General features: G+C 46.4%; 1 protein-coding gene and 1 non-coding gene across 2 annotated transcripts in view; both read right to left on the reverse strand.

Annotated features, from left to right (window-relative positions):
• The window catches only part of LOC135374067 (uncharacterized), a 249,900-nt gene that overhangs the window by 156,742 nt on the left and 67,754 nt on the right, over positions 1 to 25,404 (reverse strand). The window contains exon 11 of the mRNA XM_064607070.1: positions 15,890 to 16,023. Coding sequence (XP_064463140.1) covers positions 15,890 to 16,023 — 134 coding nt within the window. The remainder of the gene's footprint in view (positions 1 to 15,889; positions 16,024 to 25,404) is intronic.
• On the reverse strand, positions 11,149 to 11,221 carry Trnaa-ggc (transfer RNA alanine (anticodon GGC)). Its single transcript has one exon. It is a non-coding gene; the product is annotated as a tRNA-Ala (tRNA).

The raw sequence follows: 25,404 nt of genomic DNA on the forward strand, positions 1-25,404 counted from the left end.
AGGAAGAACTAATTCAAACCAATTCAAACAAGTGAAATTCCATCACACGAACCGTATCGAAATTATTGCAAGTGAAATTGAAATGAAAACTTGAAATTAAAATTTATTCCGAACAAATCGACCGAGGAGGAACGTCGGCCGCGATATCGCCAAGAGGGCGCGTCGTAATACGTTTCCGTGGCGCACCACATCGTGGCTCGTGCGAGTTGAAAATAGTTCGCGTCATTTCAAATGTTTGTGAACGTATTATCCTCAAAAGTACATGTGCCATGGTACCTTGTTATTTCTCCTTTTACTGTAAGCCATTTTTAATGCATTCCGTACAACAATCAGTGGATGTATGTCGACTCGTCCTCCAGAAGCGAGGGGGGACGCCGGCCGGGACGCCGGGACCGCCAACGGTCTCCACTCTCCAGCCACCAGTGTAGCCACCAGTTCCTTAGCTGATATTATGAGGGGGTGAGTCACTTCCTGATAGAGTACCCTTGGGCGTTCTTTTCGACTGGATGCTTGTGCTTGTGAATGAGTATTGCGAGCTCGCATTTCATCGAACCCCATGGCGGTCACGTCCACGGATTGTCATGACGATGGTGGCGTCTGTGAGGACGCCACTGAAGGGGTCTGTGGAACTACAGGAACTTCAGCAGAAGAAGGCGGCGTTTGAGGAAGAGGTGAGTGTTCTGTGGTTTCTCTTATGCTGTCTGTCTGTCTTGAGCAAGATATCATTGAGTTTCTCTTTAACTGCGGATGCATTTCCGTAACTGGAACGAAAACACCCTTTACCTCACTTGTTTATACCTTAGCCTCTGTGTAACTTTGTTGTGCATCATTTCTTTCTCAAGGGTGATCTGGGATCACCTGCGCAGTTGACGCAGTGATCTGGTCCTCTCCACACTCTTTGGAATCATGACCCTCCTTGGTGCATCGAGCACAGCATGTAGATCCTCTGCAAGTACCAGACGGGTGGCCGAAACTATTGTACTTGAAACAACTCAGGGAGTTTGGAACATTGGGGCGTACATCGGTAGAGATGTAGCCTACCTTCAGCTTATCTGGAAAAGTGGGGGTTTTCAAAGTCGGAACGGTGTCCCTAGTGGTGACATCCATTATTTTTGCGTATTTAAATTTTCTGACATTGATGACATCTTTTAGGTTCTCCAGAATTTCCAGAGGTGTTTTTACACATTAGCTCCTTGGTTTCCAGAATGTGGTTGGTGTCGCTCTCCGATGTACATTTGATCAATATGTCTCACGGACGAAATTTCACAAATCCTGTTCAACAAAAACATGACATCACCTTCCTGGAGAATGAATGGAAACATCCATCCAAGAGGTGTGTTCTTGTCATCATTGTTCAGTATCACGTATTTCGGTGAAAAAGATTCATGGTTGTTTGGATAGCCGACCATGACTCGTCTATTGTTTCTAATCGAAGGATAACAAGTTTCACTATTTAAGGTTTAAATAAATGAATTTTCCCGTTGGTTGCCCGCACTTCACATTCACACACGTGAGAATGTGCCACAGTTATGATAATCCATCAGCCATGGCTTGGCCAAACCCCATCCGCCACTGTTCAAGGCTTCTACCCATCCCCTCGGCACGGTATGGATGACACCTGTGGACTGGAGTTCGTGGTGACTAAAGTTACATCTACACCCCTTTTATAACATGTTTTTTTTTTCGGAAAATCCAAGAAAAACCTCAGACAGCACAGCCGGCCGTAGGATTCGAACCCACCACCTCCCAGTCTTCAGCACGACTTAGGTCGCGCTGAAGACCAACAAACCAAAGACAAACTATTTGCCGCAACACCAGCAAGAGCCAGCTCAGATTGTGCATATCGCTGGAAAGAGGAAGACACTGGTATTCCAATATCTGGTGCCGAGCAAGCGAGACGGTTTCGGGAGCGTGCAAAGTTCGCGCGACACCCGTGTACCTATCGGGATGGATATAGCAAGCGTATTCTTTAACGTTAAACTTTCACGTGTACTTTCATATACTTTCGCGTCAGTTTACATTAAACCAATAGCCGTACATCTGAAAACGGCCACCATTGTATCGCTGGTGGCGTGGTCACTGTCGCTATCAAAAGACACTTTTTTTTCTTGCAAGCTAGATTAGGAAGTCAGTCGCTTGAACTAAATTTGCAGACCCATAGTTCACATACCACAGCAATATACATTCAAGGCCATCAGTAACATATAAACCATTTCACCTTCCCTGGGATAATACATTTAGAGACGTACACGTTATAGCATGAGCGACTTACACCCCATGAGGTAAAAATATGCCTAATGGTGATGAGATGTGTATCACATGCCTGCATAGTCTGGAATTTCTTCTACCACTGAAAATGCATACCCAGTGAGCAATGTACCAGTAAGGTAACTCATGTAGAGCATAGTGCATAAGGAGTACCAAAACGATGTACCTTATCTGAGTAGCTGATGCATACATAGTTTCCACCACCTGTGAACGGTTTGATGTGCCCTTATAAGGATTGTACCTTTGGAGTGGTTTCCCCCATAAGTGCAGTACATTCGAAGGGGTACCTTACAAGTTTTCTTATACTGTATAGAACAAAAGGTATATTTTTGGAAAATTTGTACCTCTTAAAAGTGGGATTGCAAGGGGCGCAACGATTAGAGTGTGTAATAATATTTCGTGTACCACAATCGACATTTAATCACGGGTGTACGAACTAAATTTCCGGGCTGCGAATGCTGTAGCACAATATAATAAGAAGACCCAATTGTCTTCAGAAACCGTTGATGTGAATGTATACAAGTTATCCTTTTAATTCGGCATAGATATTTCATTTAAAAAAATCTGAAAGCAGCGCTGATGCCATCTTCGGCAGGTGTATTATTCGGCTAGGTATACAGCCTGTGGAACAGTGCGTATGCAACTACCGAACAGGAAATTGACTTGACTTATTTATTAGATGTTGTCCGCAAAACGCGGAATAACAGAATTCGATTCAATCATTATGCAACTCCATCGCTCTTATTAAACGTTACTACCGTGAGTAGTAATGTTACTACTATTAAACACTGTGAGACATTAACGTACCTTGAGATATAAATTGTTAAATTTCGAAATGCAAAAGAGCTGGAAGCATAATAGCGCAGAAACAGCGACAGGTGATCCACGTGAGATGGCCACGTGTTTCAAGTGAGTGGAGTAGGTGATGATTTGTTGGCCACATAGGCCGTTCTGCGCTAGAGGTGTGCGTCGCGCCATCGGTACTGCCAAGTGAAATTTAAAAATTTCAGAGAACATAAATAACGAGAAAACATAGAAACCATATTCTACGGGAATAATGTTGCAATCGTGCACTGTGTATGGAGAACAGTAGGTTCAGCTCTCAGGAGTAGTGTCCAGCAACGGTAGGACGCCGCCAGTTGTCTAGCATGCAAGAGATGAGCAATCTGGAAGTGCATCCACAAGGAAGAGGTAAAAAGTGGGAGAAAGAAGACAAAACATGTCAACGTCAATCCTCCCGTATATATGTCTATGACTGTTTCGCGGTTCCTTGCGGGAGCTTAGGTTACGTTAGGTTAGGTTAGGTTAGATAATCAGAGGACTCGCGCAGATTCGAACGCTCTAGAGAAAAATAAATGAATAAATAAAGGCGACCTCTGCACCGACAGCACAGTTTTGCATACAATGAACATCGCTATCATCGTAATCCTACGAAAAGAACCGTGCCGTCCTAAGCACCCTAACTTAGGCCATCTGCACTTGCTCAGGGAGGGACGCGTATCGAAGAGGGATACTAGATATATCGATACCGCATTACATAAGCTGTCGTAAGAAAATGACATTTCCAACTCAAAGGGTCTAATTATGTACGAAACGGTCTAAATATTCTGCATTTGAAAAGCAGACATTTAGGGGACGCGTGTCCGTGGCACCAGGTCGAACGGCGTCGATGGACTGGGGAATCGGGAGAGCGCTGGTGCGAGCGAGTGAAGCAATGTTACATTTTGTGTAGAATCTACCAAAATCCTGGCGAAACGGGGGAAAACACAGTCAATACCACCGATTGTGTTGTCTGTGTGGTCAGCGCACAAATTTCTGTGGGTGGCCCACCACCGTGCACCCACCCACACATCGTGCTTCAATTGGCCTTAGCCATCCAGTATGGCATGCAGCATGCTGTCCAAGACCGCAGCCCAACCCTATGCTTCTGAGCGTGCGAATGTCATGTTGCAGTTGACTGTCAACAAATATGCGAAAAATATGCATAAAAATTAGTATTTGTAACACAGATTTAGCTGACTACTGCAGTGGACGACAGCAGCTGTGGTTCGTCGTTTATGGTTTTGCTTTTTCTTCCTCCCTTTAACAGATCCTGTACCGATGACGCACTTGCCTTCGAGGAATTGGAGTAGAGTTACACCTAGACTAGAGTAACCTAGAAGACAGAGTAATGCGAACGGGCAGCTTTTCGTGAAGCTGCTGCATGTAGACGCCGAGCGGTGGCGCTGCCATAGCTTTCCCTTTAAGGTTTTGCGTTGTCGTCTGCTGCGCGGTCGCTCTGTTTCTGTTTCTTCTGTTTCTTAAATATTTCGCGTGCTTGTGCTGTTGGGACTGCTGTATTGACATTTTTTTTTGCTTTCTAATGGTGCTGTAGTATCACCCTGAATCAGTGAAAACTACGAGGAACGAGCACAGTTACGGGACACAGGTCGTAAGCGTGAGTCTCCGTAACACCGCGGCCGTAGAAAAACTACAACTTCGTGTGAAAATTTATGGTCGCCAGATGGAAAAGATCCGTTCTTGAGGATCCAATATTGTTGTAGCTTTCCCTTGAACGATTGCAATATGACGGTCCCCGTTTCTCGGACTCTGGGAGTGATTTTATGTTGCTTAATGACTTCTCTTACACGTAACACCAGTAAAGTCGTTCTCGGCAAGGATACATTGACTGACGTGGAATTAAGCAATGTTTTTCTCTCGTGGATTTTCTGAAGCATTGCGGGGAGGCACTGGTCTTTGCTTTTGGAGCCATTTTAATTCATAGAAGTGACTTTTTTTCTTTCTTTTTTTTCATGGATGTAGCTGGAAACTTGTAAAACCATTATTTGTGTGTATAATTTTTGAGAGGTGGTGAAATGCCGACGAGAAAAACGTGCCAAGGGGCCCCGACGACTTCTCCCTCTGGTGCAACAAGAAGACATCGAGCAAAGTTGCGGTGTTGGAGCTTACTGAACTGGTTCACGACAAAGAGGCGAACAGAGATTTTTAATCATTACCGGACCTCCTGTGCTCTTCTAAGGTTTGGGCTTTTGATTAGACAGGCAACGTACACCCGAGGCGCTATGTGCAGCGACTGAGCTTAATGTACCTCGCAGTAGCGCGCTTAGCTCCCCTAGATTTGTTCAATGCCTTAGTGTAAAAATGCAGTCGCGTTACAATGTAGAACTCCACAACCTCTGCTGTCAGCCACTCGCGATGATCCAAGCAGCCAACGGCTCGTTGGGACCTTGACTTGATCATGGTGACAATGTCAAGTATGCTGTCTCGATACAGCTCTTGGGTGCTGAAACAGCTGGTAAAGACATGCCCTATGTCGTCCACAAAAGTGAAAAGGTGTACGGAGGGATATCGAAGTCCGCCTCTATTACAAGGCGACGTAAACGCGGATTCACTGACGTCATCTGCGAGTCCTTTCTCCACGGTGAGCTGTGTTATGCACACGTCACACTTAGTGCTCAGAGTGGACCTTCGCGCCACATAATATGCATAGTATCACAGAAGTTCCTTCCATAAAAGTCGAACTTTTTCATTTCTGGCATCATTGCGTATATTTTATAGACTACTTCGAATCATGAGCGGATGCAGGTACGTGAATGGAAATAATGTGACCAATGTGTCAATTCACTCAATCCAGTACAATGAAATTTTTTGTGTGCTACAAAGCCTGTCGTGACATCCATAATTTCAATATATAACTAAAAAAATTGCGTGTCAGATCCTTCCTACCCTCTCTCCTCTTTAGATCTCTATTCATTAACTCTTATTACTGTCCCAATTGCTCTTTACTGAAATTTTCTGAACAATTTTTGATCATTACTACAGGAAGTGTGGCAAGGAAAAATCCAGTCACATGAATTGGCAACAGTTGATATGCAGTTCTTGCTGTGGACAGCGTCATGTGATGGCACAACAGATTTCTGCAACCGTTCAGTCCATCTCCAGTTACAGTGAGAAAATTCGCAGCTCGTCATTCCACCCTGGCATAGGAATGCAGCGTCTGCTTCCTGCAGGACCCGCTCTGCCTGCGAGACTGTGAGCACAGTCCTTTCGTCAAGACACTTTCTCAAATAGTAGCAGTGTGCATCGAATCCCTTGTCGTCGTTAGCACAGAAGGACACAACCTTGGGATGCGTGATCTCGTGCGGGTGCTTGCTTACTTCTGATGTCACATAAATAGCCCCATCATGTCCGCTATGCTGAGCTTCGACCAGTGCTTGGTACCCTCAGTTGCCCTGCTAGCTCCAAAGTCAATTTAGTGTCTTCATTTGTGCTGTCTTCGTCCTGCCCCATGTGCGACGTCTCAGCCTCCGCCTCATCAAGATCTCGCCTGGATCTTTTTCCTGATCTTCTGGCTCACTCGCTTGCAGTGTTTCTTTTTCTTTCGGGACGCGGACGTCGCGTTTTCTTCGAGTAGTGCTCGAGTAGGAAAGTCTGGAAGAAGTGTGGGGACAGCACCCGGAGCTAATGCGGGCTTGCCGCGAGGAACTGTCACTTCTTTCCCGTTCACGAATTGGACGTAATCGCGCAGTATAAACCTCGGCTCGTAATGTCGCTCACATAACGCTGATATATCTGTCAGCGGCTTGTCCAGCCGCTTGAAGTTCCTCTCCCATTCCTTTCTGAGGTTCTCCTCTTTTGGGACAGAGAACAGCGAGAACTTCTGTTCGTGATGGGTGCGGGCGTAGCCGGTGCTGCAGCCGGGTGCAAAGCAAAACATCCGTGTTTTCTTTTTCCGCTCCGCCATTTATTCTGGCACGTGGCACAATATACAAACTGTCGTTCATAAAATGAACGAATTGGCGTTCAAATCTCACAAATGTAACAGCCGTCACACAGCAAGCGCGCAAAACACTGCGAGATCAGAGCAACGGAGTAGCAGACAACAGCCAAAATCTTCAAGGGAAAGCTACTGCAGCGCCGCCGCTCGGCGTCTACATGCAGCGGCTTCACGCGCTCCATTGGAAACCTCGGCCGTTCGCCCTACTCGGTTTTCTAGGTTACTCTAGTTACACCTACCAAACATTCCTGAGTGTTGCCAGACAACAAACGACACCACGTACGTGAGACGCGTTATGACACACAGACAGACTAGTGGCATGGCCGACTGGGTAGGGGCGCCGCTCGTTCCTGATCGACAGACGTCCGTAAGATTATCAGGTGGCGTATTCGAATCCTCTGGTCGATGGAGCCTATGGTTTCCGCTGGTTTTGGGGGCAGAATTCTCAGACGAATGTTGGCACAAAATTCTCCCCCCACTAAAATTTTGTGAGGTTACGCAATATTTCGTCAAAGGGCATAAAAATGCATGGGATCGGTCACGTCACTTCCCCTATGGAGCATGACACACCCCCAGGCACAAAATTCTGAGTAAACCACTGATGTTGTTACTTCACTTCTCCGGAAATGACTTCCGGCACTGTACTAAAGCTAGCATGCTATTGATCCAAAAGGTGTTTCGTGTCATGTCAACGGACATATCTGCGAGACGATAAATGTAGGAGCTTCCTGGTTGGTCGGTAGCGTAGTATTGCTGAGCGAGCTGTCTGTTAGTGTGGCGAAAGGCATGTTGCAGGGCGGCGCGTCCATGGCTGACCTCACAAGGAAATGTGCCAATATTTGCCTTAAAGCGTCTAAGGAAAGCACCCAGCGAGAACGCACAGCCGGTACCGTGACTCAAAACTCGGTCAGATTCGAGTTTCGGCGTGTAAAAGCTTTAGTCCTTTCCACGTAGCCAGGGGAACTCGATGTGTCAGTGAGACAAGAAAAGTGAGAAAGAACATGACACGTATTTGTTCCAGTCTCACAGCGAATAATTCTTGTGATTTCTGTGTTTTAATCCCATGGCGCATGGGTTGCAGCAAGTACTGAGAGACGGGTCAATATGTTTGTTACCTGTTACCAATTTCATTTTGTGTCGTAACGTTTTGCGTTGGAGAACCTGTTTAAATCACCAAGTGCCTGTTTAATACGCACATGTTGGTCGATATGGTTCACTTATATAACAACGTTTTTTGTTTGCGTTGGTGTTTTGAGAAATTCGCAGAGGACAAACCAAACTGTACAACATAGGGCTGGTTTTGGTAGCAAGCCAGATGAAAAAGTGCCTACTTAGTTTTTAGTGTTTCTAGAGTGTGCGAATGAATCTTACATTCGCATTTTGGAAATTTCATGACGAAGCAAGATGGCGACACTTGCATGCGCTTCCGTTTCCTACCAGCTCCCGTGGCACAGTGGTTATGGTGGCCGCTTTTCACGCCGAGACTGGGAGGTGACACGGGTTCGAATCCTGTCACCGGCTCTGCTGTCTAAGGTTTTCCCTGGGTTTTCCGAGTACTTTCCAGACGAATGTCGGCACAGTTCCCATATGAAAAGACACTGGCCGCATATGAAAAGCCACCTGTCGAGAATTATGTCACGTTAAATGTGATGGCTGCGTTCCGCACATCGCAGTTGTGCTATAGCAAACTCAATAGTACATCCGCCCAACACGCGCAAGCATAGTCTTATTCTCTCAGGTTCTTGTTTAGAAAGACCAGCCGCTCCAATAGAGCTGGAGGCAGTCTGTTTCTTTTCGCGGTCTTGTTCAGGCTGGCTGCAGAGAACACTCGTTCAACTGCTCCAGAACTTGCACGTACTGCAAATACATGTTTCACTAACTTCCGAAAGCAGCAGGTAGCGGGCTGCTGTGGACATCCAATAGTCGAGAGGGGAAACAACATCATCTACTGTACACTCGTTTAAATAGAGGACTATTTCGTCGTTCGTTCTTCCGGTACAAGTTCTGCGGTATCATCAAGCTGACCATAAGCAAGCACTATGAAAAAAGTCTACCAACATTCACATTCCTATTCCTGGACACAATGACCTCCTACGACTGGTTCTCATGTGCACATTTCAGGACTTATTTTAGCAATCTCTGGGACACCAGAACGCGACATCAGTCGCAGTTCAGAACCAACAACACAGACAAAATGCGTGTAGGGTAGTCCTTTTCTCGAACGTACTTTGCCTGACCTCAGCGACCCAGTGCTGCGTTTTTTTCAATACGTTCCATTTCTAAGAAATGATGCATCGCGAGGACGGTGGGACATATGTTTCGTTACTCGGCGCTCGCGCTAGCTTCGAAAACTGGTTGGACATCTCATTCCGACGACGAATAAACCGATACGTTTCCAGCCTGCTACATTTTGGTGGAAGCGGTGGGATTCGTCTTAGTGACATGACGGCTGAAAACTCGTCAGTACTGCAGCAATTTCTCTTACCCGACACATATTCTGGAGATGAGGACTTCGATTCCTGGGAGAAGCACTTTTCCGCCTGTGCTGCAGCTAACTGTTGGACCAACGAGCAAGTTACTACTCCTCCCCACTCGCCTTTGAGGACGTGCTGAACGGATTTATGTCCATCTCACACCGGAGGAGAAAGAATCCTACGCGAAGCTCCGCGATGCACTGTCTGCTAGATGTTCTCCATCGGCCATGCGCCTACTCGTAGCAGCGAACTTTCGCTCCCGCACCCACCGACCTGACGAATATCTGAATACATATGCGTACGATTTATTCGACACCTACGACAAAGCTTATCCTGGTTCCTCGTCGCAGATGAGAGACAGCATGGTACGAGATCCACCGCACGTCTTGCAGCTATTCGGCAACTTCCGCCAACTTCTTCCGCTGCAACGCACACAGTGGCGAACGTGTCACAAGCCACACCCACAACAGATCCGCTGGTGGGACTTGCATCAGCGATAGCTGAATTGGGCAGGAAAGTGGATGCCCTTGCCGCCTCTAACGCGTCGCAGAATGCACGCCCTGCGAACGTGTGCTACCGCTGCGGCAATCCGGGCCACCTCGCAAGGTCTTGTACACGGCGTCCACGAGGACGAGCCCAGTCCCGGTTTCCCCCATATCCGGCAACGGGAAACTAACCGGCGTTCCTTGTGCGGCCTCACTGGGAATGCCTTTACAGCAGGCCACCACCGGTAACATGGGAGGTCCCTCAATCATGATTACCGGCGCCGTTGAAGGTGAGCCGGTTAGGAATTGCTAGACTCGGAATCCAGTTTGACAATCCTCAACTACGATATCTTCCGGCAACTGCCGAGACGTTTCCCGACCCAAGCGACTCTTCCCCAGCCTGTTTACGACCTCAATGGTAACCCATTGAAGGTCGCGGGAGTTTATGACTTGCAGATATCTGTCCCGGGAACCACCACTACCGTTCAACCTGTTTTCGTTGTCCGTGGTATACAGCATGATTGCATTCTCGGCGTAGACTTCCTCGTCAGACACCGTCGCATCGTCGACTTCGACGCTCGCACCCTCAGGGCTCGCTCGCCAACGCAAACAGAACCGCAGGGAATCGTACGTCGGCCTGGACCTCTGCTCCACGGTCACTACTGTACTGCAGCCACATACACAGCTCTTCCTGGATGTGAAGATTCCGGTTGCTGAGTCCCTGTAGCTCTGTGGCGCAGCCGTTCTCGAGCCAAGACCAGATTTGTACTCCAAGAAAGGGGTCTTTAGCGGGAGCTGGCTTGGGGAGTGTTCCCATCCTTGTCACGAATCCGTCTCCCGACCCAGTTACGTTGTATCGCGGCACAACGTTAGCCCGATTACACCTTTTGAGTAACAACTCGGAGTACTCTTTAGGATCGGACAACGCCCACCTTGTGTCCGGGGCCGTATCCCCGCGCCGTAGCCCTTGGGACAAATTGGTACTTGCCTCGTCTATTTCTGGTTGCCCGGACCTGGGCAGCAACGATCGTTCGTCTCTGGTGGACCTTCTGCACAGCTTCGAAGATATTATATCTCAAGGCGATTGGGACTTAGGTTGAACTTCCCTAATTCACGATGAAAGATGGAAGTCACTGAAAAGGTTAGCCAGCTGTAGGACTCGAACCCACATCATCTGGATTGCCGGTCCAGGGCTCTACCAATTGAGCTAAGCTAACACGCCTATTCAGCGACTTCCAGGGTGCGTCATCTGAAGGGACAAACCAGCTACTCTCTCTCACTCATCCTCCTTTCACTCTTACATTTTTGCTCACTCATACACACATTCATACGACGGGATCGACGCAGGCGGCATCTGTTGAACATGAAAGAACTGATGTTCTGAGGCTGGAACAACATAGAAGGGACAAACACATACAAAGCCTCAATTTGCCTAAGAAATTAACGATGAAAGATGAAAGTCACTGAAAAGGTTAGCCAGCTGTAGGACTCGAACCCACATCTTCTGGATTGCCGGTCCAGGGCTCTACCAATTGAGCCAGGCGTGTTAGCTTAGCTCAATTGGTAGAGCCCTGGACCGGCAATCCAGAAGATGTGGGTTCGGGTCCTACAGCTGGCTAACCTTTTCAGTGACTTTTCCGATCCCCTCACAGCACTCAGAAGTTATCGCCACCTGCTTCATCGAGAACTTCTCCCGCTTTGGCCTGCCCATCTCGCTCTATTCCGATCAACGGCGGACGTTCGAAAGTGCTCCCTTCAAAGACATCTGTGAGATCCTCGGTATTGCGAAAACAAGAACGAAGGCCTATCACCCGCAGTCGGATGGTCTGGTGGAACGGTTCAACCGCACCTTGTATGCTCAGGGTTTACGTTGACGAATATCAACGCGACTGGGACACTTACCTCCAAATGGTCATGATGGTACACCGTTCCAGTGTACATGCTTCCACGGGTTTCACTCCGCACTACCTCTTGTTTGAACGAGGAGCTGTGCTACCAGTGGACACCCTTGTCGATGCGTTCCATCAGGTTTGTCCCACTCAACCCAACCACCTCAGGGATATTACTCAAGCACTGCAGGCCGCCCGGGAAGCCGCTATGTCCAATGGTACCACCCCAAGAACACACTGTCATCCCAGGGATATCCTAAGGTTGTCTGATGGCGACAGGTACGGCATCCCTAGGATGTCAAAATCTGATCCTCAGAATGTCATAATACTGCCACTTTGGCATATGAGATGACGTCCCCGAGGCTGTCCCACGCCCATCCCCAGGGACCAATTTAGAACAGTTTAAGTACACATGGAGGACAATGCTTTCCTTCAATTCCCTGCATTGATTTGTTCTATTTTGCTATTTCTGGCACGCACATCCGCCAAGTGCTTACAGAAGTTACATCAAATTGCAATGACACCAAAGTTATGGCAGCATTTTTATTGTTCCAGTGAGAAACAGAATCTTGTCAAGGACACAAGTCTGAGTGGGACAAGCTTAAGCTTGCCCACTCCGAAACCCACTCCGAAAGGTACTAGAATTCTCTTCCGAAGCCAAAACAGATACCATTTCTTGCTTATAAGGCGACTCTCCGTAAATACGAGAGTCCTGCTCGCCTGCTGCGCAAAACGAAAGGTGAGCTCCCTATGTTTCTTTCCATTACGCAAAGAAAAAATACTCAAAGCGAGGAATTGATTGAAGTATTAGCTCTGCTTCATTCCAAAGTCTGTTTCTTACTCCCTTTGGTTTGAGGCATTCAGGTAGGACCTTTGAAAGTCAAAAGCAATGCGACAGAATCGCGCGTTTCTGTTCTTTCCACGGGAAATCCTTCATGTATCATAGACAGTCATTCCTTTTGGCGGCAGGGAATTTTACGCTGGGCCACCCTTTATTTAACAAAAATGTCAGTCAGGTCCCAGGATCGGCCCAAAAACAAAACAAATGTGTTTAGGCAGTCTGAGCAGGTAAGCTAAACAAAATAACATTTCTCGTCCCTCTAGCTACCCACAGGGACGGGCACAGGACGTACCTGAATGACTCTTCACGGACAGTCCGCGAGTGTTATCCTCAGGACGTTTTGGGGATACACCTCGAAGGACGGGGACACGATGACACTGTGGGGACATCCTGAGGACGATGTGTGTTCTTGGGACAGAGCGAAAGCGCGGCAAAAACGGAATTATGACTCCACTGTTGGCAACGTTGAATACAACGGAGGCGACATCGTTATGCTGCATTGCCCAGCTGTGCGTCGAGGACACTCGTCGTTCCAAGTTTCACATCCCCTGGCAAGGGCCCTATACCATAATCAAAACACTTCCCAACAACATCTACCGTATACAACACCAGGAGCATAGCCGAAAACGGCCCGTCGTTCATCACAATCCCCTCAAACGATTTTCTGGTATACCTCCCCAAGGGAGCTCGACGCTTTCTTCCGACCCAGTAGATGCCGCTCCGCTATCGTCTCCACAGGATACTCCTGTGGAGGCCCGGGACTACCTTGGCTACGGAGGTAGTGTTCAGGATCAACCGGCCCTCGCCCTGGATATCAGTTCGGACCGGTTCATTCACTTGCTCGCTGACTCCGGCACACAGCTTACACCACCTCAAGGGGACAACGCTTCGCTCCCTCCAAGTCCTACCTCTTCAGCGTCTGTCAAACTCAACACCCCACCTACTGCGTCGGATCAGGACGTGGATCCCTCCAACGATGCTTCACACACTCCTGATTCAACAGATGTTTCCCCAGGTCGCACCCCACAGTACCCGACGCTCCCTCTCACCGTCACTCCGGCATCATGCAGTTACGCCCTCGCGGACAGTTACGACCGCCTCAACGATACAAGGCAAATTCCTCTGTGGTACCCTTCGCGGGACGCGAACAGCTCTCTGCAGGGGGGGAACAGTGTAGCGGCCCCTAGTTGCGGAATGGGCATTTTGAACATCGTGAGGACGGTAGGACATATGTTTCGTGACTCGGCGCTCGCGCTAGCTTCGAAAGCGGGTTGGACACCTGATTCCGACGACGAATAAACCGATACGTTTTCGGCCTCCTACAGTTGTGAATTAAACGTCGAACTGCCAATGTAATTATGTGTGAGAGTATTGCATGATGCACCCTTAGTGCTCATAAGCGAAAATGTCTATAGGCCTCAGAGCGGCCTGTCTGACAAACGGACCACCTCTTAAGCTTGAAGCAGCCTACAGACTGTGTCCGTTGACAGTTTCACACAATAGAAAAATCACAGGATTTATTTTTGAACGAAACGGAAGTTTCGGCGGGACATTGACAACCGAGATGGGATGCAAGGCAAGCCATTCCAAATCCAAACATTTTTTAAACCTCTTCGCATTAAGAGTTGCATTGCATCATGTGCATGCATATGTGAAATACAATTCAGCCAAATCTCTTGTAAAAACATAATTATAGAGACGGCTTCAGATACGACTGACAAAAAACCTGCCTGCCCGGCAGCGTGAAATTTCACAGCAGTCAGAATCCACCCATTTCCCTTAAGGAGCTTGACCAAATACACATCCAATTCCGTCGAAAAAAAAACGGGATTCGGTCCAAATCCAAATCATCTGCCAAAATTGTGATTCAATCCAAATCCAAATCATCTGGCGAAAATGTGATTCAATCCAAATCCAAATCATCTGTGAAAAACGTGATTCAATCCAAATCGAAATCCTCGCCATATTTTCCCAGTAAATCAACTCCCAAATCAAATCCACGAGCCCTTTGATGGATTTAAATCAAATCCCCGGATTTAAATCCGCCACACTGGTTCAGATCTCTCCTCTTTGTTCCCTGCATCGTGTTTTCCGCTTTCTGCATTTAGTGCACAAGCTCACGGAGGTAGGCAACTACACGACGAACACTCTGTACCAATGTGCGTCCCGGCCCGACCTCTAAGGGAACTCTGCCGACATATGTCTAACAGAGTGTAAGGGAAACACAGGAAAAACACCAGACAGCACAACTGGACCGGCATTCGCGCCGGGTACCTCCCAGTCTCGACGTCACATGGCCACCATACTCAAAGTTGACCAATCGCCGCCGACAAAAACGGCAACGGCACGCACCACTACCATATGGGTCACAATAGGTGCGTCGTCCTGTTTTCGTTTTATTTGCTTAGCAAAAGTTTGCGTATGTATGTATCGAGGTACGTTCGCTTATCGGTGGTTTCATACGGACGATGGATTTCAGTAATGGATGTTTCCCAGAAAATGTGTAACGACTTCGTTGATTATTGAAGTTTGGCTAATTTTTCGTCCAGTACTTGCACACTCTGTCCTACGGGTGTTGACCTGTCCGCCTAAGCCGTCTGCTAAGATGACATCGGTGCTGCTCTCACAGCTTTTTAATAGAATATGCATCATGCCATATTGTATATCAAACAATTATATATTAACAGGAAATAAATGAACACGCAACAATAATGCGGAAACTTTTGAATTATACACTACGATGCTTGCAACTATCGCAAGTGTGGAGCCGTTGAGTTTCTGCGATTTCTCTCATATGCCATATTGGGTTTGCCATTGACGAATTCAGTTTGTGCAGGATTATCTGACCCAGCAGAGAAACTTCATCATAATTTTCTGTTTGGCCTTCTGGTGCCGGTTCTTCGAACACTACCTGCACTGCTGGTAAGGTTACAATACCGCGGTCTGGTCCTGCTGATAAGGGTTGTGTGTCCCCCCCAAAGAGTAATCTCAACAACCGTAGACAATCCTTAGAACGACAATGGAAGACACCAGATGGTATAACACACTCCTCCTGAGGTATGGCGACCTTTACTACTGACACCACAAAAACTACTGTTCCTACAAGACATGTAGGATGCATTATGCGCCAGCGCTCTTCCTGTTGTTATACTCACAGATCAAGTTCGATGCTGGACATTGGTTTGTCATTTCACGCTGTATCTTTGCAACATAATTCTGAAGAAGTTGTTCACCACATCCTTTAGCTTTTAATTGTTCTGGAACACAATTCTTCTTGTAGTCCAACGTGCTGCCAAAGATAGCATACAAATATATGTTAGATAAGAGGGACCTTTTTCGTGGATAATAAAGTGTCACATAGGCTTAGACTTGAACGGGTCGATGTGTACAGCGGCCCGCGCAGGAATGGTGGAAGACTCTTCTTTTGTATTCGGTGCGGCAAGATATGTCAAACATGAATACAGATAATTCACGAAAACGCAAATGCGTGCGGGGCAAGGATTCGAACCTATGTTCAGTTTAGGGATGCTATATTTAGGACACCAAAATGGTGTCGATTCTGGCGTCGACTTATTGTGACTCCGGTAGAGGCTGTACACAACAATAACAATCATGATTTCCATTTCCTCGCGTTTTTTTTTTTTTCTGTGAGACATTCATTCATTCATTCAAAGAAGCATTCTCAACAGCTGACTCGGGGCCCCACTTGCGACAGGGTGTTTGGTAACGGCAGGTTTTATCTATATTATTAGTGGAATAGCATTACTGAGCTACCCCTCAGAAATTCCTGTGGTCGGCGTCAGAAACTCAGCTCGGGCGATAGGTGGGGCCACGTCAACCAAGGGCGCAGACGAGTTTACGGCAGCCTTTTACGATCTGCCCTTCTCATAGCACCGGGTGCATTTGCTAGTCGAGGGCATTGTCATGTTAGTTTAGATTGCATCTTGGAAGCGAGACAGCCCAAGGTCTCCTCTAGCTTTTCACACAGAAGAAACGCAGAGACGAGGGACACGGAAAAACGGGGACAAAAGATTGCTTTCTAACTATTTGATCGCTTCAGTATGGATTTATATCACAAGCTCGCTCGCTAGATTTCTATCTTGCTGCTGATGACCTTCCAGTCTTCTGGGCCAGTAGTGCAACAACTGGTGGGTCGATGGATGTAGCCAGCAGGTGCTCCAAGACGAAAAGCATCGAGGCTTACTCGGGTGGAGTCCACGTTCTTCGAGATGGTTAAGGTTTTCTTGATGCACGCTAAGCTCAAATGTTTTAGACGTTTGACCTGGGCACGTGTGCGTTTAGGCCTAACAGTTTGGAACAGATAGGCTCACCTCTGCCATTATGGACCTGAAATCGCTTCTAAAAGTCGATCTCCTGGTATTGTGCGAGGAATTAGGAATACGAACTGAGAAGTCAATGAGGAAACAGCAGCTAGTAGAGTAACTGCACCCTGCAGCAACTCATCAGTAGATGAGAATGAACATCGGGGTGCTTTGAAGTTGAAGATAGGAGTAGAATGCAAGCGAGCTGGGGTATACTTGTATACTTTTCCCATGCTCAGGGACATGTTGCCAATACTTTGAAGTTGCTCAGTGGTCAAGCTGAATTTGTGAAAAGCCAAAAGCTGAAGTTATTAGAAATAAGGAGCATTGGCCCAGCTAGACCACAATTATGAACGATACAGACACTTCCGCCTCAAACGCGTCTTTCACACACAGACGCATAAGGCTCTTATCCCAGAGTTGTTTGAATTGGGAATAAGAAATTTTGGAAAGACAGTGCCGTACGGAGGATGTTGCTCCAAGATTTCCCGCTCATTTTGATCCATAGGTCACTCAATTTAATCCAAGCTTTACCGAATTTAATCCAGTGGTCAACCAAAATTAACCCAAGCAACCCATGTAAACGTATTCCGTCATGGAAATTGTCATGACTCAGACTTTCATGATTACGTGAATGTAGTATGATTTATGGCCACCGATCCAACAAGCCGTGGGTTTTGCAGCGCCATGCGGTGTTTTATGGCAGCTTTTTGTCATCATGACATTTCACGGCTATTTTCATGATATGCTCCATGAATTGCTTTTATAACTGTTGTTCTAAGTCAGGGCTTTACGTCGCGACACAACTGTGATTATGAGCGACGCCACAAATGGTAGGGTCTGTGAATTTGATTTTGCCAACCGTAGGGTTCTCTAACGTGCGCCCAAATCTCGACACATGGCAAAACAAATTTATGACTTTTTTAATACCACTGCTTCAAACAGTGTCATGCAGTGTTCTGTAACTACCGATCGTCATTATTGTTGAATTCCAATGGCAGAGTCGGAGCAAGTGGCACACCCCGCAGTAGAGCGGCTTGATCTGGCCTAGAGCAAGTCATCCGAATCTGCGACTGGAACACTTGCTCCCAATTTGCTCTGGCTCTGGCCAATCTCCCTTGGTGGATAGCGGCCAGAGACGGATGAAGAAGAAGGAGCCTGTACTCATGTTCCGATACAACGCCATGTTTTGCAACATCAAGGTCTTCCTAATCTCCTAACGTTGCCCTGGTGATGTCTGGCTTATTGCTTTCTTCAAGAAACAAAATTGCTAACGTACGACGCGAAATACTAGTCACGGCGAAGACGCTTCGGGAAGTGGCCATGTTGCCGAAGCAGAGACAGGAAATAGGAAGCACGAGCGACAAGTGACACGACACGTAGAGTTCCGGTTGAATCTGTTTATTTTGGCGGAGCAGTCTGCGTTGCTCCCTGGAGCGACCTTGGCTCGAATGCCGCTCCGAAGCTCCCATTGGAAGACTCCAGAACTGTTCCCTATCTGCCAATGGAACAGTCTTGCTCTCGGTGGAGCAACAAAACTTGCTCTGGAAGCGCTCCGAATCTGCCATTGGAATTCAACATATGAGATTCCGTGACTATTTTGATTATGTGTTTCATGAATCAATTTTATGGGACTACCCCTGTTTCAAACAATGCCATTCAGCATTACATGACTACCGACGGCAATTATGACACTTCATAACTATTTTCATGATACGTGGCATGGATCAATTTTACTGGGCTAGTGCTGCTTCAACTAGTGCCACAGTGTTTTGTGACGACTGACGGTCATTGACATTCTATGACTATTTGCATGATATGTGGCATGAATCAATTGTACTGGGCTAGAGCTGCGTCAAACAGCGTCACACGGTGTTTTGTCACAACCAACGGTCATTATGACACCCCATGACTATTTTCATGATATGTGCACGAATTAATCTTATTGGAACAACATTTATTCAAACACTGTCGTATAGTGTTTTACAACCACCGACGGTAATTACCATATTCCATAACTAGTTTAATGCATATGCCAAGAATCGACTTTATGGGACTACTGCTGCTTCAACCAGTGTAATACAATGCTGTATGACTATTGACGCTCTTTATGACATTACATCACTATTTTCACCATGTGCGCCATGAATAAATTTTATGGTACTCCCGCTGGTTCCTGCAGTAGTCTGTGATCACCGCGGCCATTATGACATTCCATGACTGTTTTGATATATGTGCCGTGAATCCATTTTATGGGACTACAGCTGCTTCGAACAGTGTTATGCAGTGTTTTTTGAGCAGCGACGGTCATTATGACATTCCATGATATCTGACACCGTCTGAAAACCGTATATATATATATATAACATATCTGAAAGACCATCGGTAGCCACAAAATACTGTACAACAGCATTTGAAGCTGTGGTAGTCCCATAAAATCGATTCATGGCACATACCTTGAATATAGTAATTGCATGTCGTAAGGACCATCGAGAGTCCCAAAACGCTGTATGACACTGTTTGAAACAGGCTTAGTGCCATAAAATTGATTAATGGCACATATTATGAAAATATTCATGGAATATCAATGACCGTCGGTAGCCACAAAATTCAGTGGCGATTTATTGGTAAATGGGACAGTAACGCGTAGCATTAAGCGCCTTTTCCGATTCATACTTGACTTCCGGGTATCCACTTCCAGTCTAAACCCGGCTTTCAGTTGTCCACTTCCCGCCAATATTAGACTTCCAGTACCCACTTCCGATCCAACTCGACTTCCGGTTGTCCATCTCCGTTGACTTCCGGTTCGACACTTTCAATTACTATACTTAAGTACAGTTAATCACCCTTTAATCAGCCACAATTACTTTCAATCACCATGTAGTTACCCTAGGTAACTGCAGATTACATGAGCTTATCTTGCATTTCATTTAATTCCCTGGAATTGCGGTTACTTGCTTTAATTACTCTCAATTCTGCTTTAGTTGACGTTAATTACACTTAATTTCCTCTGGTAACCTATAATTTCATTTGACATTTCTCTTAATTATATATATATATCTTACATTCATTACCTTTAAGCTCCACTTGCTTTCATTAATTGCCTTTAATTACCTCTAATTACCTTAAATTACTCTTACCTCTTACTCTTAAGGTCTTTCGACTACTTCAAATCATGATTTATTTAGCTCCATTTATATCTATCCTCTCATATCCCCATACATGGCCACTTATATACCACTGCCTCGGTGGGACATACACACACACACATACATACAGCTGTTTCCATTTTGACGCTCGTAACGCTAACGCATTAAAACACTGTATGACAGTTATAGTGTGCGCCATATAGGAAGACTCTAGAGAACGTACTTGGCGCGCCGTCAACGGGATTCTGCTATCCCCGAGCGTGACCCCCCTAACTATAGCGGAGCTGCTCAGTTTGTTGTCAACCCTGTGCAGTCACGTCGGACGAAACAGGGGGAACGCGCCGATAGAGGCAACGGCGTCCACCGTTAGAAGCGAGGCTAGCCGTGTAATTTGCGTTGAGTACGCACGAAGCTTCGGGATACATGCAGAATTGAGTACTGCTATCGGAATCACAAGGTGAACGTTGCCATATCAAATGTGACTCATATATTATCAATGAGATTACCTGCGACACCGCCAACCCTTTGCTTTCCACCGACACGGATGAAGACGTTTACCGCCTATGACGTACTGAAGTGGCGTTTGTATGCTTTGCGAGCGAGTTCAATAAATCGTTAACCATCGTAACGAATGTAGGCCTGTATTTCCGAAGGCAACATAATTCCAAAGATGAATACACACCACACAGTAAACCGCCATTTTCATGCTGCTCTGCGAACCAACCGGAACCGGAAATGGCAAAAACGAAACCAACCGCCATTCCATGCTCTGGTCTGTCGAGTTTCGTGGTAGTAAAGTAACGAACGAATGGCAGCACACAAGCAAATGTTGTAGTGGGAAAATATTCACTGCTTATTTGTTTAACGAATACATATGAGATACGTACACAGTACGCCGAATTTAGATAGCAAGTGATGAATTTAGGAAAGCGAGCACGTCATGTTTAGCGGAATGAAGCAGCCAACGGAAGGCAACGCCTTCCATGACCAACGGATAACAGCTCCCGTGTGGTCACGCTTTTTTGAGCGAGTCCGACCCCATTAACGCCCCCCCCCCCCCGGTACCACTAAAACCATGAACTATTCTCCTATCAAAAAACTGTTTGGTGGACGTACTTCGTTCCGCCAAGGCAATTATTTAGCTAGACTGAGCTCTTTCCCCGATAATAACAACACAAAATAGGCAAACTGTTGACTGACGTGATTGAGGAGCATGTCTTGGAAAGGGGAATTATTCTCGATCAGTTGACACTTATTGCGAGAAAGTACCTTCTTTAGACATTTACGGATCTGGAAAACACGCACGCGCACACTCTCGAATGGGTGCGCATGGACCTGCATGTTCTTATTTGGCATCGTCCCAACTCGAAAATCATCCTTGATTTCGATGCTTGCTCTGTGTTCCAAAAAAGCGCTTGTTAAGTTTCTATGATCATCGAGAATACCTCTCTGCTGTTTGTATTTCTTTATTTTGTTTGCCAGAACCCAGTTTACTCGGTCGCCTATTTCTTTCCAGTCGGTTTTGTTTAAAGTCACTTTCATTGATACACTGCTCCGTGAATATATGCGGATTATCTCCAGACATCCGTGTATGAATGGACATTGTGACACGCGTCTCCTCTCAGGGACTCGAGAAACATGCCATATGTAGGGAACTCGTTTCCTGCGAGCCCTTTTATATGTTTGTATGCATTTCGTTTTGAGCCACTAATGGGTTTTGGATTTGTAACATTGTTTATTTATGACAGTTATCTAATTCTGCGAAGTATCCTTTGTAATTTGCTCGCTTCAGGATTGGAGCACTTCGGAGACCTTCAGTAACGAACCAATCCTGGGGCTGAGAAGTGAGAAATTTACATGTTTGATTTTGTTTGTGCAATTTGTGGGCGGCACCCTGATTTTGAACAAAAAGGCCCATCGCCCATGTGTAGGGGTCTCGTGATCTGATCTTTTCCGGACTTTCTTGTCGGAAGTCGTCTTGCTGTATATAGATGTAAATAAACTTGTTCCGCTGCGACCTGGACTGGCCTGGCTCTCTCTCCGCGGACCAGACTCGCGTCGTCCCACCACCACCCTTCACGACAACTCTCTTCCCAGGAACCCGAGGAAGAAGTTGACTGCGGTTATGTAAGCAACGAAATTAAACAGAAAAACACGGTAGTCCTGAGAAAATCGCGCCAAAAAAAAAAGAGACCCTCTCCCCGTCATTTACTCCCTGTTTCCTTTTCCCTATACTGCTGTGCGCAAGCTCTAATTGTGCATTTCCACAAGAGGACGTGTCGAATATCATTTCTTGGTTCTCTCACAATCATCTTAAAACCAACAGCGCTAAAACTAAGGTAGCTTAGTTCGCTCGTAAAAACAATGCCACTGTTTTTTGCAACTCATGCATTGATGAGATATGCCGTGTGGACATTATTTGTGATATGTGTGTAACTTTCGACGCCAAACTCCATTTCCGCAAACATGTCATGGCAATTAGGTCCTCAGCGCTACGAGTGCTATGCCCCGTGGGTAGAAAGAAAAATGAGTATGGGAAACTCCCTTGGGGGTGTCCACGACCGTCACACATATGACTTTTTGCTCCCTTGCTAAAGGTGTTCCCTGGACTCCCTTTCCTTAGGGTGTTCCTCTGGCACCCTTCCTGCAGGTGTTCCTTCACTGCCCATTGCAGAGAACGCAATGCATTCTGTTTTACTCGTATGAAGAAGAGCCGAGTGCGTGCACGTAGTTCTCTTTTGGCTTTTCATTTTCCTCCGAAGCGGCTGCTTCCGTTCATCTCTATCTGGCTGCTATGTTTCATTAAATACCTTATCATTCTTGCTACTGGCACGTCTTGGGTCACCTCAACTGGGGACCAGAATGGTGACTCCACCTGCAGTCACCCAGCAAAGAGTGGCTGTTGAAGATAGCACTCGGATGTTTTGCAGCTCAGGAGTGTTCGATCCCTCGAACGAAAAGTGGAATATGTACCCGGTATGGTTTGAAGGAGCTGTTCCCGTGGCTAGGTTCACCGAAGACGCGGACAAATACAGCCTGCTAAAACGTCTCCGACTCAAGAGGTTTCCAAACATTTGCGCAACCTTGTTCTGCCTCACGTAGTTTTGACCGCGGCATATTTCAGTGCTGACCAGCAGACGTGCTGGTCATGATACTCCCAAAAGCAGTTTGAACGCGTCAAGCTTTGCACGACAAAGCAAGGTGGCACGGAGTCAGTAAAGGATTTCGTGCAACGCCTTTCGGCCATCATCGCTCACTGTGCATGTGAAACTGAAACGGATGTTCGTGCTAGCTCCTTGCTGACAGCATTCATTGTGAGCCTGCGAGACCAACGCGTTCGTGCCAGATTGGTACTGGACAAGGGGCTGACGCTGGATAAAGATGTTAACTTGGCCGAGAACGTCAGAACCTAAAACAACAAAGCCTCTGCCTTGCCTTCTACGAAGCCTTTCTTTCTTTCTTTCTTTATTTACCCTCAGGTCTCAGAGGAATTACAGAGGGGAGTGGGGGCAGTGAACATGTCTTCAAGGAGCTTTCGGAAACGTGTAGCATCCTGGACGACGACCAGCGAGGCAGGAAGGCTGTTCCATTCGAGTGCTGTCTTAGGAAGGAATGAGTTGTAAAAATGGTTTGTGCGGCTGAACGGTACGAGAACTTTTTCAGAATGATCCAAGTAATTGGACATATGATGAGGAGGGGATAGCAGTGAGTACCTAGGAAGGACGTTATTATAATAGAGCTTATGAAATAATGAGAGACGAGAGAATTTACGACGTAGAGATAAAGGCGGGAGAGATCCGTTTAGTTTAAGTGAGGTGACGCTGGTGAAACGAGAGTAATCAGAAAAGATGAAACGAGCAGCCCGGTTTTGTAGAGCTTCTAGCTTGTAGTCGAGGTTAGCCTGGTGGGGGTCCCAAATAGACGACGCATATTCCAACTTAGGTCTGACCAACGTAACATAAAGTTGTCTCTCTAGTTCCGAAGGTGCCCTGGAATAGTTTCGTTTAATGAACCCTAGCGTTCTATTAGCACTTGTGAGTACGTTATTAATATGGACGTCCCATGTTAGGTTGCTAGTGAGGTGAACACCAAGGTACTTATAAGAACGTACAGAGTCTAGTTTATGGCCTCCAAGAAAATAGGTGTTAAATGGAAGGTTACTGCGATTAACAGGCATGTGTTTGCATTTGTCAATATTTAGACTCATAAGCCAAGTATTACACCAGCTAGAGAGAGCGTTGAGGTCATCTTGTAGGGCAACAACGTCGGACGGAGAAGTGATTGAGCGATAGATAACACAGTCGTCAGCAAACAATCTAATATGCGAGGTAATTGAGAGCGGTAAGTCGTTAATATATATCAGAAATAAAAGAGGACCAAGGACTGACCCTTGGGGTACTCCGGACAGAACAGGGACGGAGGGTGAATACGCATTGTTAACATACACGAATTGTGATCTATTATAAAGGAAGTCTTTGATCCAAGCTAGAACATTAGGGTCGATTTTTAGGTAGGACAATTTGTAAAGGAGGAGGTCGTGCGGGACAGTATCGAATGCTTTACGAAAGTCGATGAATATGGTGTCGATGTGGGACTTGACATGTATAGACGTGAATAAGTCATGGGTGAAATACACAAGCTGTGTTTCACAAGAAAGACCACGGCGGAATCCGTGTTGTGCATCACTGAAGAAAGACGTAGATTCAAGAAAGTTAATGAGGTTGGAATAGATTATATGCTCAAGAAGTTTGGAAGGTACAGAGGTTAGTGAAATGGGCCTGTAGTTACCTGGATCATGCTTACTGCCTGACTTGTAAACAGGGATAATCTTTGCCACCCTCCAGTCGTCCGGGATGCTGCCTGTTTGTAAACTTTGCAAAAATATATTGTACAGCAAGAGACCTGTTGACTCCTTTGTGCTTTTTAGAATTTTAGAGCATATATTATCGGTTCCACAACTAGAAGACATTTTTAGTTTATCAATAAGGGAAAAAATTCCACTAGGAGCAAGAACAATAGGGTCCATTGGAAACATCACGTTATTATTCCTGAAATCATATGAAGTGCAAGCAGGATGAGATTTTGTGAACGATTTTGAGAAAGCTTCGCTAAGAGCAGAGGCGCAAAGGGCCGGCGGTATCGCGGAGCCCTCAACCTCGAGTTGTAATGTGGAATGATCTTTGGGTAAGATGGCGTTCC

The sequence above is a fragment of the Ornithodoros turicata genome, chromosome 1, assembly GCF_037126465.1.
Source record: "Ornithodoros turicata isolate Travis chromosome 1, ASM3712646v1, whole genome shotgun sequence".
Lineage (NCBI taxonomy): Eukaryota > Metazoa > Arthropoda > Arachnida > Ixodida > Argasidae > Ornithodoros > Ornithodoros turicata.